The sequence below is a fragment of the Phoca vitulina genome, unplaced genomic scaffold (assembly GCF_004348235.1).
Source record: "Phoca vitulina isolate PV1807 unplaced genomic scaffold, GSC_HSeal_1.0 scaffold21, whole genome shotgun sequence".
NCBI lineage: Eukaryota > Metazoa > Chordata > Mammalia > Carnivora > Phocidae > Phoca > Phoca vitulina.
The window spans coordinates 12,625,971-12,639,029 of record NW_022589724.1 but is presented as its reverse complement, the minus strand read 5'-3'; the positions used below and the strand labels follow the sequence as shown (position 1 = coordinate 12,639,029).

Below are 13,059 nucleotides of genomic sequence, written 5' to 3'. Positions count from 1 at the left end.
ATTAGCGTTAGAATAGAACCCAGCTTCCTGACCCCCACCTTCCTCACTGACTTCATCTCCTCTACTCTCCCCCTTTCTCACTAAGCATCTGCTGCCTCCCTGCCCTCCTCAGACGGGTCAAACCTGTTCGTGCATCCAGGCCTTTCCGTCTACTGTTTGCTCTTCCTGGGGCACTCTGTGCACGTGGCTTCTTTGTAATCATCCGGGTCTCTGCTCAAATGTCATTACCTTAGAGGAGCTCTCCCTCCCGTCCTTGCACAAATAATCTCCATCTCCACCCCATCCCTCTCTAGCCATGTGTGCTGGGTGAATTTCGTCACAGAACTTGTTGTCAGAACTTGCAGCATTTTTTTTTTTTTCAAAGATTTTATTTATTTATTTGAGAGAGAGAGAATGAGAGACAGAGAGCACAAGAGGGGGGAGCGGGAGAGGGAGAAGCAGACTCCCTGCCGAGCAGGGAGCCCGATGCGGGACTCGATCCCAGGACTCCAGGATCATGACCTGAGCCGAAGGCAGACGCTTAACCAACTGAGCCACCCAGGCGCCCAGAACTTGCAGCATTTTTTAATGTACTTGTTTATTTTCTTTCTCCCCTCCTAAAATAGCTCCTCAAAGGCAGAGACGTAAAGACGGTGGTGCCACATAGCACAAGCCTCGAGGGGCCCCCGGGTGTCATTGGTGTTGAGGGGGTGCCTGGTTAGTGAAGAAAGACTTTCAGACGAAAGGACTTCGCCACCTTTTGGGCTGGAAAGAGAAGTAATGTTCGATTGGGCATTCCTTCCTGGGGTGACTTCTTCAAATGAAAAGCTGTTTAGTTTCCTGCTCTTCGGTCCTTGTTGTGTTTTGGATGGTTTGCATTGCTGATTCAAATTAGTATATCGTGTTTTTTGAGTTGGGGAGGAGAGTTTCTTCCTGAGGAGACACTTACTTCTACCTTGTTTTGTAGCCTCAATAGAGCCCCAGTAGCTCAAGCGCCCTGTGCTCATGGCCACCAGGGGACACTGTGGAGCTGTTTAAATCCATTGAGACCCTTAGCTAAGCTCGGAGACGATGGCTGCATGTTTTCCAGCTCTACCCTACTGTAAAGAACTTGAAATTTTATTTATTTATTTTTTTAAAAGATTTTATTTATTTATTTATTTGACAGAGACACAGCGAGAGAGGGAACACAAGCAGGGGGACTGGGGGAGGGAGAAGCAGGCTTCCCGCCGAGCAGGGAGCCCGACGGGGCTCGATCCCAGGACCCTGAGGTCATGACCTGAGCTGAAGGCAGACGCTTAACGACTGAGCCACCCAGGCGCCCAAAGAATTTGAAATTTTTAAAAAAGTGTGTGAAAATTAAAGTTGTTACGATCTTCTAAAGGGGTAAAAACCAACCAAACAAACAAAAAGCCACCCAAGCCCTCTTTTTCATAAAAGGGAAGAAAAGAGAGCCTTTCATGTTGATATGAAGAGGGGTATGCCTGATTGCCTAAGATGTGGCTTTGTTTCAGTAAAATCATGAACTTTTGAATTTTACCAGAAATGTGAGGCAAGGGATTTGGGTCTGGAAAACGCAGCAGCTGATTTCCCAGAAGAAAAGTGAGTGGAATTTCCCTCCCGCATGTCTTACATTAAACTAAATCTTACTGATGGGAACAGGATGAAGACAAGTGCTTTAAATATGTTGCTGACCTCAGAGGAGGGCGCAAGTTCTAGGCATGTTGAAGGACAGAGGCAAGTGTCCCAGTGAGAACGGGAGAGCGAGGGTGAGACCAGATCCTCTCGCGGAGTCTCTGCCTAGGGGCTGACAAGCTTCCTCAGGTAGAGCCCAGTGAGCTGAATTCTTCAGAAGAGCTCCACCATTTATACTCCCTTGAGGACAGGGTGAAGAGCAAACTTCCATCCTCCGTGTGGATCCAGAGTCAGAAGGGCTTTCACACGTCGGCTATGCTATTTTTTAGCCAAGTCAGAAAGCTGTCAGCAAAACTATCTTCCCGTAGGGAGCGAGAGAAAGCCAGGGAGGGGAAAGTGGGGGGAGAGAGAGAGACACACACACAGCAAATGTGCACGGAAATGTCCAGCTAAACCACTGGTGCATCCAACACTGTGAACATTTGAGGTTGACTATTTATTATAGAATCAAGAATGCCGGGGGTGCCTGGGTGGCTCAGTCGGTTAAGCGACTTCCTTCGGCTCAGGTCATGATCCTGGAGTCCCAGGATCGAGTCCCGCATCGGGCTCCCTGCTCGGCAGGGAGTCTGCTTCTCCCTCTGACCCTCCCCCCTCTCATGTACTCGCTCTCTCTCATTCTCTCTCTCTCAAATAAATAAATAAAATCTTTAAAAAAAAAAAAAAAAAGAATGCCGGGGGCGCCTGGTGGCTCAGTCGGTTAAGCGTCTGCCTTTGGCTCAGGTCATGATCCCAGGGTCCTGGGATTGAGCCCCACGTCCTGCTCCCTGCTCAGTGGGGAACCTGCTTCTCCCTCTACCTCTGCCCCTCTGCTTGTGCTCTCTCTTTCAAATAAATAAATAAAATTAAAAAAAAAAAAGAAGAATGCTGGAGGAGAAGAGGGAAGAAAAAATGTCAAGGAAACCATTCCTTCCCAAGTTTGCCTTCAGTACCAAGCCTGGCAACTTATATGGGGAATTTCCCATCTCTGCCTGCATTCATGAGAAGAAAAAGAGAATGTACTTTTTCAGATGTTCAGCAAAGCAGTTGAAAACACACATGTGTGTCCCAAGCATTATCAGACTGCCCCCTTCATGGAGGGTAGGTCCAGTGGAGGGAGCTTCAATTCTGCCTGCAGAACTAGGAGCCACAGCCCCTGCCTCCTCTCCGTGACTATTGGGTGCCCCCAGGAAGGACTGTGCGGGACCAAGTCTGCTGAGTTCTTCTGCAGGAGGAGTTCTTCCGTGGTTGGCGACCCACAGACCATCCAAAGCTGGTGCACCCCTGTGTCCTCTGAGAACCCTATCTCCTTAGGCTGTTCTAGGGTACCACATGTATTCCTGCTGGGCCCCCTGGTTCCCAGGGGCTGAAGCTGCAGGAGAGGTCGGGAGAGGGACTGGCCTTCACCCCGCTGTTTCCCTCTTGTCCGGACTCTCTCAAAATCTTTCATGGACACAAGTGTTTTGACATCTGGATATCTAATGTTAGATCAAGCCAGACGGGAGCGCACATGCCCTTCCATACCTCCGTGGGCCATCGATTGCTCTCATCCCCAGCAATCTCCCAACTACTTTCTAGCTGCAAATCCAACCCCAAACCCCCAAGTGAATGGCTACGTGGGGATGGATATCTCCCAGCTCCCCTCCCTGAAAGCATCCATATGCAGGTCTAGGGCCTGTGGAGACATAGATGATACGCCACAGAGGAAAATAGGCTGCATACTGTTATTTTCTTATATTAGCATTAGCTTTTACAAAATATGAATGGGAACATTTTTTTACATCATAAGCCTAAAAACCAGAGTTTCTGTGTGTGATAGAAGTGTGGGAAGGGCATACTGTGACATAACAATTTAATCCAGCAAATATTTATTGACTTGTTATGCACAAAGACCTGTGCTAAGTGCTGAAGAGGGGATTAAAGGTGAAAAGAAGATTGTTCTTTCTCCCTGGAAGGCTAAGTCTCATAACTTCATCGATAGGGGAGATGAGGCCAGCCATGTGATAGCTGATGACTTACGGTATAGCTACCATTTTTTCTATTGCTGTCAATTCCAACTGATCATGTCATCAGCATGTGGCATGGTCTATCTGGGGAGGTGCCAAGGATTAGGAGAGAACCATCACAGTGTCTTTATGTGTATTTATTTGTGTGGGTTAATTCCTTGCATTCACTTGAAGTTTATAGTATAAAGTTGGGACCTTTGTTAGTTTTGGTGCGGATATAATTTTCTATTTTTGGTTCTCTTTGTTCATTTTGGTATGTTTTGGAGGACTTTAACACATTTTCACTTATATTACCTCCTTTCTCTTATTGATTTTGATAGTTTGCCTACATGAATGATATTAATATTTTGTTATACATATTATAATCCCCCATACTATTTACTGTTTAGTTTTCTTGTCAATATTCTTTTTAACATTTAAACATTTTAAGTTTTCATGTAATCAATTCTATTGATGCTTTTTTAGTTTCTGCCTCCGGTCATGCCAAGAAAAGCCTTCTCTGCCCTGAAATTAGATCAGTTCTTTTTTTTTTTTTTTTTTAAAGATTTTATTTATTTATTTGACAGAGAGAGACACAGCAAGAGAGGTAACACAAGCAGGGGGAATGGGAGAGGGAGAAGCAGGCTTCCCGCTGAGCAGTGAGCCCGATGCGGGGCTCGATCCCAGGACTCTGGGACCATGACCCGAGCCGAAGGCAGACGCTTAACGACTGAGCCACCCAGGCGCCCCAGATCAATTCTTACTCTTTAGTATTTTCTAATGCTGCTGCTGCTGCTTTGTTAGCCCTGCACCCAGTGTGGGGTTTGAAGTCACGACCCCAAGATCAAGAGTCACACACTCTACCGACTGAGCCAGCCAGGTGGCCCTCTAATGCTTCTTGACAGTTTGCTTTTCACCTTTAAACTTAGACCCACTTGGAATGCATCTTGATACATGGTATAAAGCTAAATTTACATGGTAATTTTTTTCCCTAAATGATAAGCCAGTTTCCCGCCACGTTTGGAAAGACTGTCCATGTCATACACTATATTCTCATTTATTTGTTCGGGTCTCTTTCTAGACTGTCTAGCTTCTTCCATTGCTTTGCCTGTCCTATGCCTGCACCTCACTATTTCAATTATTGTAATTTTATACTATATATAATGTTTTGTAGGGCACGTTCTCTTTCATTGCTTTTCTCCTTACTCTGCAAGGTTTTCTCACGTGGTAGCCCCTCTATTTTCCTTTGTCATTTGCTTCAAGTAGAGGATGGATATTGTCGACACCTAGGAATGGTAATGAGGTTCTCCCTTCCGGGTCCTCCCCCAGCTCTGCAGCTCAGACGAGACCTGATTCTGGACTTGGGTCTGATCTGGTTTAAATCAGTAATGAGGCTCATGGAAAGGAGAGAACACATCTGCCCAGGACACCAGTTTGGGGGATGGGGAACAGCACCCTGGAAACATGGCTGGAAATTAAGGTTATTTAACCTTGAAATGTAGCTAAGAACGAGGCTGATGAAGTTCAGGCTTTGACATTAGAGAGAAAAAGTCGCCTGTTTAAAAGCCAAGGTGGGGAAGGTCTCAGAGCAGAAAGCAGTCTGGAAGTCACATGGTGATGGGATCAGCTGGATGGCAGAAAGCAGCAACAAGGGGGGGAGTGGTTCCTGCTCCCTCCGTGGGCCCGCCTTCTGCAAGCCCAGTGAGCACTTTGTTCTGCTTTGACTGAGGGTGATGAGAAAAGGGCGGGGAGGGGCCTTAAAAGGTTAGCCAAGAGATTAGAAGAACTAGAATTATTAATCTCAGAGAAGAGCAAACAATTTAAAAGAGCCCGAGGAGGCTTCTCACACACAGAGTGAATAGTTAATCTCCCTCGGGGCTGAAAACAGGAAGTATGTGATAAAAACCACTTACTCTAGGGGCGCCTGGGTGGCTCAGTTGGTTCAGCGACTGCCTTCGGCTCAGGTCATGATCCTGGAGTCCCTGGATCGAGTCCCGCATCGGGCTCCCTGCTCAGCAGGGAGTCTGCTTCTTCCTCTGACCCTCTTCCCTCTCGTGCTCTCATTCTCTCTCAAATAAAGAAATAAAATCTAAAAAAACAAAAACAAAAACAAAAAAAACCACTTACTCTACAGTGACACCAAAACATCACAAATGGAAGGGCATTTCCATGTTCCCATGAAGGGCTGAGGGCAGAACTTCTCAAACTAGAAGGGGCACATTCCCCTGGGGGACCTGGTCGGGGTTTTTCAAACCTCAGCCCCCTCTCCCCTTCACCCCTGCAGGAAGCTAGCGGCTGTCTTCCTCAGGGGTGTCAGATCCAGAATCTCTTGGAAACGAGGTAGACCTTCAACACCTTTTGTGAGACCTCGGCTGTAAGCAGGGGCCATTTCAGGCCACCTCTGAGGGTCTCCGGCAATCCCACAGGCTTACGGAAATCAGAATTTATGTGACCATATCTGGGTGACTTTGGAAGAAATTCTAGACTTGGCAGTGTTTGATACAAGTTATTGGGGGCTCTCAGTGGCCCGAGTGTCTCTTCCATCTGCCCCCTCTTCTCCATTCTCAGTCCATCACTTGCTTCAGACCTCAGGCACTGCATACCTAGAGTCTTGGACATCCTGTACTTTTGTTCTTTTTCAGTTCATCCTCCAACCAGCTGTCTAAATTGCACTTCTAAAATCCACATCTGCTAAAACTCTGTAAATGACTTCTTGTTTCCAGGACCCCCAATCCAACCTATCCCCACACCTTCCCCTTGGTTGCGTGCCTGTCCCAGGCCGGGACTCCACCTTTCAGCTCCCCTGAACTCCCACAGGAGGTAGGGCTGCGGTTCTGCCTCTGCCCGCTCTCCTACCGCCTGTCCCTGGGTACATGCATTTCTGCATTCAGTGGTCTCTCCACCCCCTGCCCTTGGTCAGGTGTTCTTCCTCTGCACGCCAACAGTGCCCCGTGTATGACTTTATCATAGCTCTAAGTGCCATGTGTTTACGAAACTGTCTCCACTGTGAGACTTCGAACTCCTGGAAAGCAGAAACTGTGTCTTCCATGGCTGTTTCTCCCAGCCTCCCAGGGTGCATGGTGTCTAAAGGTGGTTAACAAATGGGTTGGTAGGTGGTGTATGATTAACATATTCGATAGAGCCTTTTTATGGAAGAATAATTGACGTACAAATTGTATTAGCTTTAGGTATATGACATGATAATTTGATATTTATATACATTATGAAATGGTCACCACGATAACTCCAGTTACCATCTGTCACCATGCAGAGTTCTTAGAATATTATTGGCTGTATTCCCTATGCTGTACATTACATCCCCATGTCTTACTTATTTTTTAACTGGAAGATTTTAACTCTTAATCTCTTTCTTTTATTTTGTCCACCCCTAACCCCCTACCCTCTGGCAACCATCATATTTGATAGTGCTTTAAAAAACTATCTAGGGATGCCTGCGTGGCTCAGTCGGTTAAGCGTCTGCCTTCGGCTCAGGTCGTGACTGAGGCCCACATCAGGCTCCTTGCTCAGCGGGGAGCCTGCTTCTTCCTCTGCCTGCCACTCCCCTTGCTTGTGCACTCTCACTAACAAATAAAATCTTTTTTAAAAATTAAAAAAAATTAAAAACTAGGCAATTGGGGCGCCTGGGTGGCTCAGTTGGTTAAGTGTCTGACTCTTGATTTTGGCTCAAGGTCATGATCTCAGGGTCGTGAGATCAAGCCCTGCGTTGGGGTCTGCACTGGGCGTGGAGCCTGCTTAAGATTCTCTCTTCCTCTCCCTCTGTCCCTCCCCCACCAAAAAACCCCACAAACTATATAGGAAGGTATAAGTTTTTATTTATTATAATTTGGATTGGGAATTTCTACCCCAAGTCTATTTTCTTATTTATTTTATTTTTTTAAAGATTTTTATTTATTTATTTGAGAGAGAGAGAGAGAATGAGTGGAGGGAGAGGGAGAGGGACAAGCAGACTCCCCACTGAGCAGAGAGCCAGATGCGGGGCTCGATCCCAGTCTTCTGGGATCATGACATGAGCTGAAGACAGACGCCTAACCAATTGAGCCCCCCAGGTGCCCACCAAGGTTATTTTCTAATTGGGTAAATAAAGTCTTGAGTGTTTATCTTGGCCTCCTAGTCCTTAATTTCACTGTAACAGATTTTAAGGCCAGGGTTGGGGGGGGGACTCATGTTTTTTTATTTTTTATTTTTTTAATTTAATTTAAATTCAACAAACATACAGTGTATTATTAGTTTCAGAGGTAGAGCTCAGTGATTCATCCGTCTTATATACTACCTGGGGGAGGCACTCATATTTTATTCTTTGTCTTTTTCTCTTCCTTTCTCCCTCTATGAATTTCATTCACTTGATAGCAATGTTGAGAAGATTATATGGGATGAGGCCTGTGCAGGACGCAGCTAGTGCATTTGGTTAGTGCCCAGTGCATCTGAGCTGAGGTACCCACAAGGCAGAATGGTGCAGTCATACTATGAACGTAACTACCAGTTAGATACTAGAACGCTGGGGTCAGCCAATATAGTCCCCTCCCAGTAGGAGGTCTATTTGGGATATCTGGTTGCTGGGGAGAACAAAATGAGGACAGAATGCTCTGTGACTGGAAAGGATGTAGAAGTCAGGAATGCTGGCCTTCCCCACCAAATAGGAACCTGTCCAGCAAGTTAACTGTCAGGCCCGCTGTGTGTACCCTCTGTCAGCACTGGGGCGTCACTTTAAAAAAAATTTTTTTTTTATTGTGGATTTAAAATATACAACATAAAATGTACCATTTTAACCATTTTCTGGCACAAAATTTATTGGCATTAAGTCCATTCACAATGCTGTAAACCCTCACCACTGTCTATTTCTAGAACCTTTTCATCACCCCAAACAGAATCTCCGTTGATCATTAAGTAACTAACTCCCCCTTGCCTACGCACCCCTCGGTCCTCAGCAACCTCTAATCTACTTCTGTGTCTATGAATTTGTTCCAGATGTTGCATAGAAGAGGGATCATCCTTCTAAGTCTGGCTCATTTCACGTAGCGTAATGTTTTCAAGATTCATCCATGTGGTAGCAGGTGTCAGAAAACGCTCATCGCTTTTTACATTAAAACTTTCCTTTCAATGGCTCCCCGATGACCACTTTCATCATGCTTCCACTCATTCCGATCACACCCTTTTCCTTTTTTCGGCTTGTTTCCAGAGCCTCCCCTTCCGGAAGTAGACTTTGTCACAGCGCATGGAGGGCCTCTACCACGTCTGAGACTGAGGAAAGCCAAGGAGAAAAATGGACCTATCAGGTGGGTAGTGGCCCCTTTTCCGTGGTTGCCCGGTGGTCCTCATGGAGAGTCTTGGAAACTTTGGTTTGATCGAGGAGGGGACTTTCTAGGTGCTGCACTTGAATAGTTGGGGCAGTGCAATCAGGGCCTCTTGTTTTTGATTCCTTGGCCACAGACTGGGCCTTGAGTTCCAACCAGCATCCTTCCAAATGAAGAGAGAGACTTCTAAGGAGCCAGAGACAGGCATTTGGGCAGCTTAGCTCAAAAAATGAAATCCCTTCCTTTGGTCACCGGCCGGACAAGCATTGACTGTGTGTGATGTGGAAGGTGTTAATCCTTTGCACTCACCTCTTCATGTACGTCTCTCAGTGATGGTGGACCAGGAGCATCGTTTCATTTATTTTTTTTTTTTAAAGATTTTATTTATTTATTTGACAGAGAGAGACACAGCGAAAGAGGGAACACAAGCAGGGAGAGTGGGAGAGGAGAAGCAGGCTCCCCGAAGGGCAGGGAGCCCGATGCGGGCTCCATCCCAGGACCCTGGGATCATGACCTGAGCCTAAGGCAGACGCTTAACGACTGAGCCACTCAGGTGCCCCAGCATCGTTTCATTTAAAGATGATCTTTGGGTGTGTGTAGTGGATCTGAAAGGGTCATTTGGATAATTCTCTTAATTCGTTCACACATTGAGTTATAGGCAAGACACTGCGTAGCTAATGACTGCTTCTGGGATTCCAGATGGTATTAGGATGGAATTAATTCACCTGACTTGGAGAACTACATTGTGTTCCATTAAGCATTTTATTTACAGGGTCATGCTTGGATTAGGAAAGCAGAATTATTCGCCCCCCCCCTTTTTCTTAGAAAGGAAGATACAGGATCCCCTGGAGAGATAAGCACCTTGCTCAGGAATAAGGCAAGGACATGGCAATTGCCTTGCCATCCTTGACCTAACCTTTGTTGCCTTATGTCATTCTTGACCTGTTAGTCTAATGACCCTTCAGTACATTCAATGTGAAAATAAATGTGAGATATTATAAAATTATAAAAAAGAAAGTCTGGATATATTATCTGTGTGTCTCTTTTTTGTTTGTTTGTTTAATTTTAAGTAGGCTCCATGCCCAGTGTGGAGCCCCAGTGTGGGGCTTGAACTCATGACCCTGAGATCAAGACCTGAGCTGAGATTGAGTCAGACACTTAACAGACCGAGTCACCCAGGCGCCTCTGTGTGTCTCTTTATAATGAAACTTAGGCTTTTCCTGTCTTTCCATTAGTTTAAGTGCAGTAAGTTCTCAAAGGTCTTTCCAGGCATGGATATTGCATACATTGTTCTGTTTCTTGATTCCTGATGAGTTACTGGACGGCACTGCCATTCTGTTGCTATGAGGAGAACAGAAGTTATGATATCACTGCCTGAGAGAATTTGCAAGAGCAAATGTAGTATGTAGGCCAATAATTACATAAGGCAAAAAGAAAAGCCAAATGACAGTCTATCCTTGTGGCTAATGTGCCCTCCAGTGCCTCCAAAACAGGAAGTGGAGATCTGTGAGTCATTCCAGGGAGGGTGGCAGTGAGGAAGAGGGGAGAAGTCTTTCCAGAACAGTCATGTTCCAAACAGCCACAACTGCTTCCCTAACGTCATCAGGGTTAATTACCAACAGGCAAGTGGAGCAGTTTCCTCTCCCTGACTACCTGGTTTGAGCCAGGGGAGCAGCTTTGCCAGTGTGGGAGACAGGCCTGAGTCTGCTTTCTGCATTGTTGTGGGGGGGGGGCGGGCAGTGGCGTGGGGCACATGGTGGAACGGGGCCCTGGGAGCAAGGCTCCCCTCCTTAGCTTGGTGATCTTGAGTGCATGATGCAGCCTGTTCCTGGAGTCTCTTAATGCTAGTGTCTCCCACACTTGCCAACTTATAGAAATAATCTGGGTTGCCCTATCAGCAGTACAAATTCTCAGACTCAGCTCCTGGAGATTTCGATTCCGTAGGTCTGGGATGGGGGCTGGAAATCTGTATAATTATCAAGCAACTCGGGGGATTATGATCAGGCTAACTGGGGAGACTGCTTTATGCCCCGTGAATGGTGCCTCTAATGTCCAGAACCAAAGGTGAGCCTTGAGGTTGCACTTGAATGCCACCATCTACATGGAAAGGCAAGATGGATTAGAGCTTGAGGACAGCATAGAGCTTCTGCACCATTTATTCTCCTACCTGCAGCCATGATTCATAGGGATGTCTTCAAATCGCCAGGAAAGTGTGTTGTTACAAGCGTTCCCCTGTAGGCAGTGGATGCTTCGTAGATGTTTAGTGGTGGTGGTGGCGGCAACTCACCACCCCGCAGGCTTTACCTTGTACCTTTTGTAGAAAGCTCTTTGCTGGAAAGCGAGCCCAGACTTTGTGGAAATCAGGGCCCCGAAGACACATAGGATGTTTGGGATGGAGGCTTTCCAAGTCCCAGACCTACTGTGGTGGAGGGCTCCCTTTCCTTAACCTAGTGACTCATGGACTTTTAGGAAGCAGGAGATGGGGCATTAGGAATGTGGAACAGGAAGTGTATATTTGCTAGTAAAATAGATTATGTGGCCTCATGGCTTGGAAATTACCCTAATCATCTTTGGTACCAATGCGTGTTTTTCCTCTTTACGGAGACGTCAACTCAAGAAACATTAGTGGGGAGTCAGTCACAGCCAAAGAACTCGGTAAGGATTTGCAAGGATACAGGAGTAAGTCATTTAAATCCCTGCTGTCAGGCCTGATAGAGAAAGCAGATGTTCAGACATGTGCTATCCTAGAGGCAGGAGAGAAGGAAGGAGGGGCGGGGTTAAAAAAGGAGGCATGATTCATTCTCAGTGTGTTTTTATTCTTACACCTCCTTTGGCTGACAGGTTTTGTATTTGGTGGGATAAACAATAACAAAACACGTACAAAAGGATGCTTGCTGGCTGGTGTGATCCTCTGTCCACGTTGGGGGAAGAGTTTCACAATGTACACATGACATTTTACCTTTCTGCCTATTTCAGGAGATGGTCAGGCTAGATTAACACATGGTGACTTGGCACTCCTTCTCATTTATTTCATGAACTCTGATATCTGTGAACTGGAGGGAATGCAGATCACATGAGTTCCGTTTCAGCTTACCATGTGACTGGAGCCTTTTTGCAGACTTAGGACATTAACGCTTGTAGGCAGGCTGCCTCCATGTGACTGCTAAACCCTTTCCACAGCTGGGTTTCATTTGCCCACGTGGAAACCGCTGATGAGATCAGCTGTGTGGTTTGCACACTCAGGGCAGCCATACATGTAACAGCCTCTCTCAGCTCAAGAGGATTTACTTGGCATCCATCTGCGGCGGGAACTTGAGATCCCTCACATCGTGTCGTGGGGCGTTAGCACCGTAGGTCCAAACTGGAATTCCCTAAGTGTGGGAGCTGTCAGGCTGTAAATCCCCCCAGGGGGCAAGGACTTTTTCTTGTCCAGGGATGTATCTCCAGTGCCCAGGAAAGTGTTTCTCTCATAGCAGGTGCTCCATACATATGAATAATTGAATGAATGACTCTCCCAAGCAAGGGTCTGATAGACATTTTCTTTTTTCTTTTTTCCAGTTCATATCAGGTGTTAGTGTTTCCCCTGGCCCTCCAAAGCACATTTTTTTGTGATTCTGAAGGGACCACCTCATTCTTTAGCAACACTTCTGACGCTGAGGGATATGTGGCTGCAGAACTACTGGCCAGAGATGTTCCAGATGATGCCACGGAGATATCTATTGGAGACAGGCTGTACTATGGGAAATACTATAATGCACCTTTGAAAAAAGGGAACGATTACTGCATTATATTACGAATCACAAGTGAATGGAATAAGGTATACTTCTTTTAAAAACTCGTGAATTCTCTATTTTCTTCTTCGCGTGAAATGTCAATATTTGAACATTTGTTTCCCTGTTATTTGGGATGGACACTGCATGTATGAACCATAAAAATGTGTCGAATACTTTGCCTGTATAAATGATGGGCAGATGAGACCTTTAAGGAGGTTGATGGTCTGAACTTCCTGCGGGACCTGGTGGGATCTGTGCTTGGACTGACCTCGTTTTGGTTCTTCCTCTTAAGCTTCACAAATCCCCTCATCCTAATGCCCTGCTGAAGCCTGATTTGAA

General features: G+C 46.2%; 1 protein-coding gene across 1 annotated transcript in view; it reads left to right on the top strand.

Moving 5' to 3' along the window:
• The window catches only part of SUSD1 (sushi domain containing 1), a 130,684-nt gene that overhangs the window by 94,892 nt on the left and 22,733 nt on the right, over positions 1 to 13,059 (top strand). Inside the window, exons 13-14 of the mRNA XM_032418985.1 lie at positions 8,833 to 8,929; positions 12,506 to 12,764. Of these exons, the coding sequence (XP_032274876.1) occupies positions 8,833 to 8,929; positions 12,506 to 12,764 (356 nt within the window). The remainder of the gene's footprint in view (positions 1 to 8,832; positions 8,930 to 12,505; positions 12,765 to 13,059) is intronic.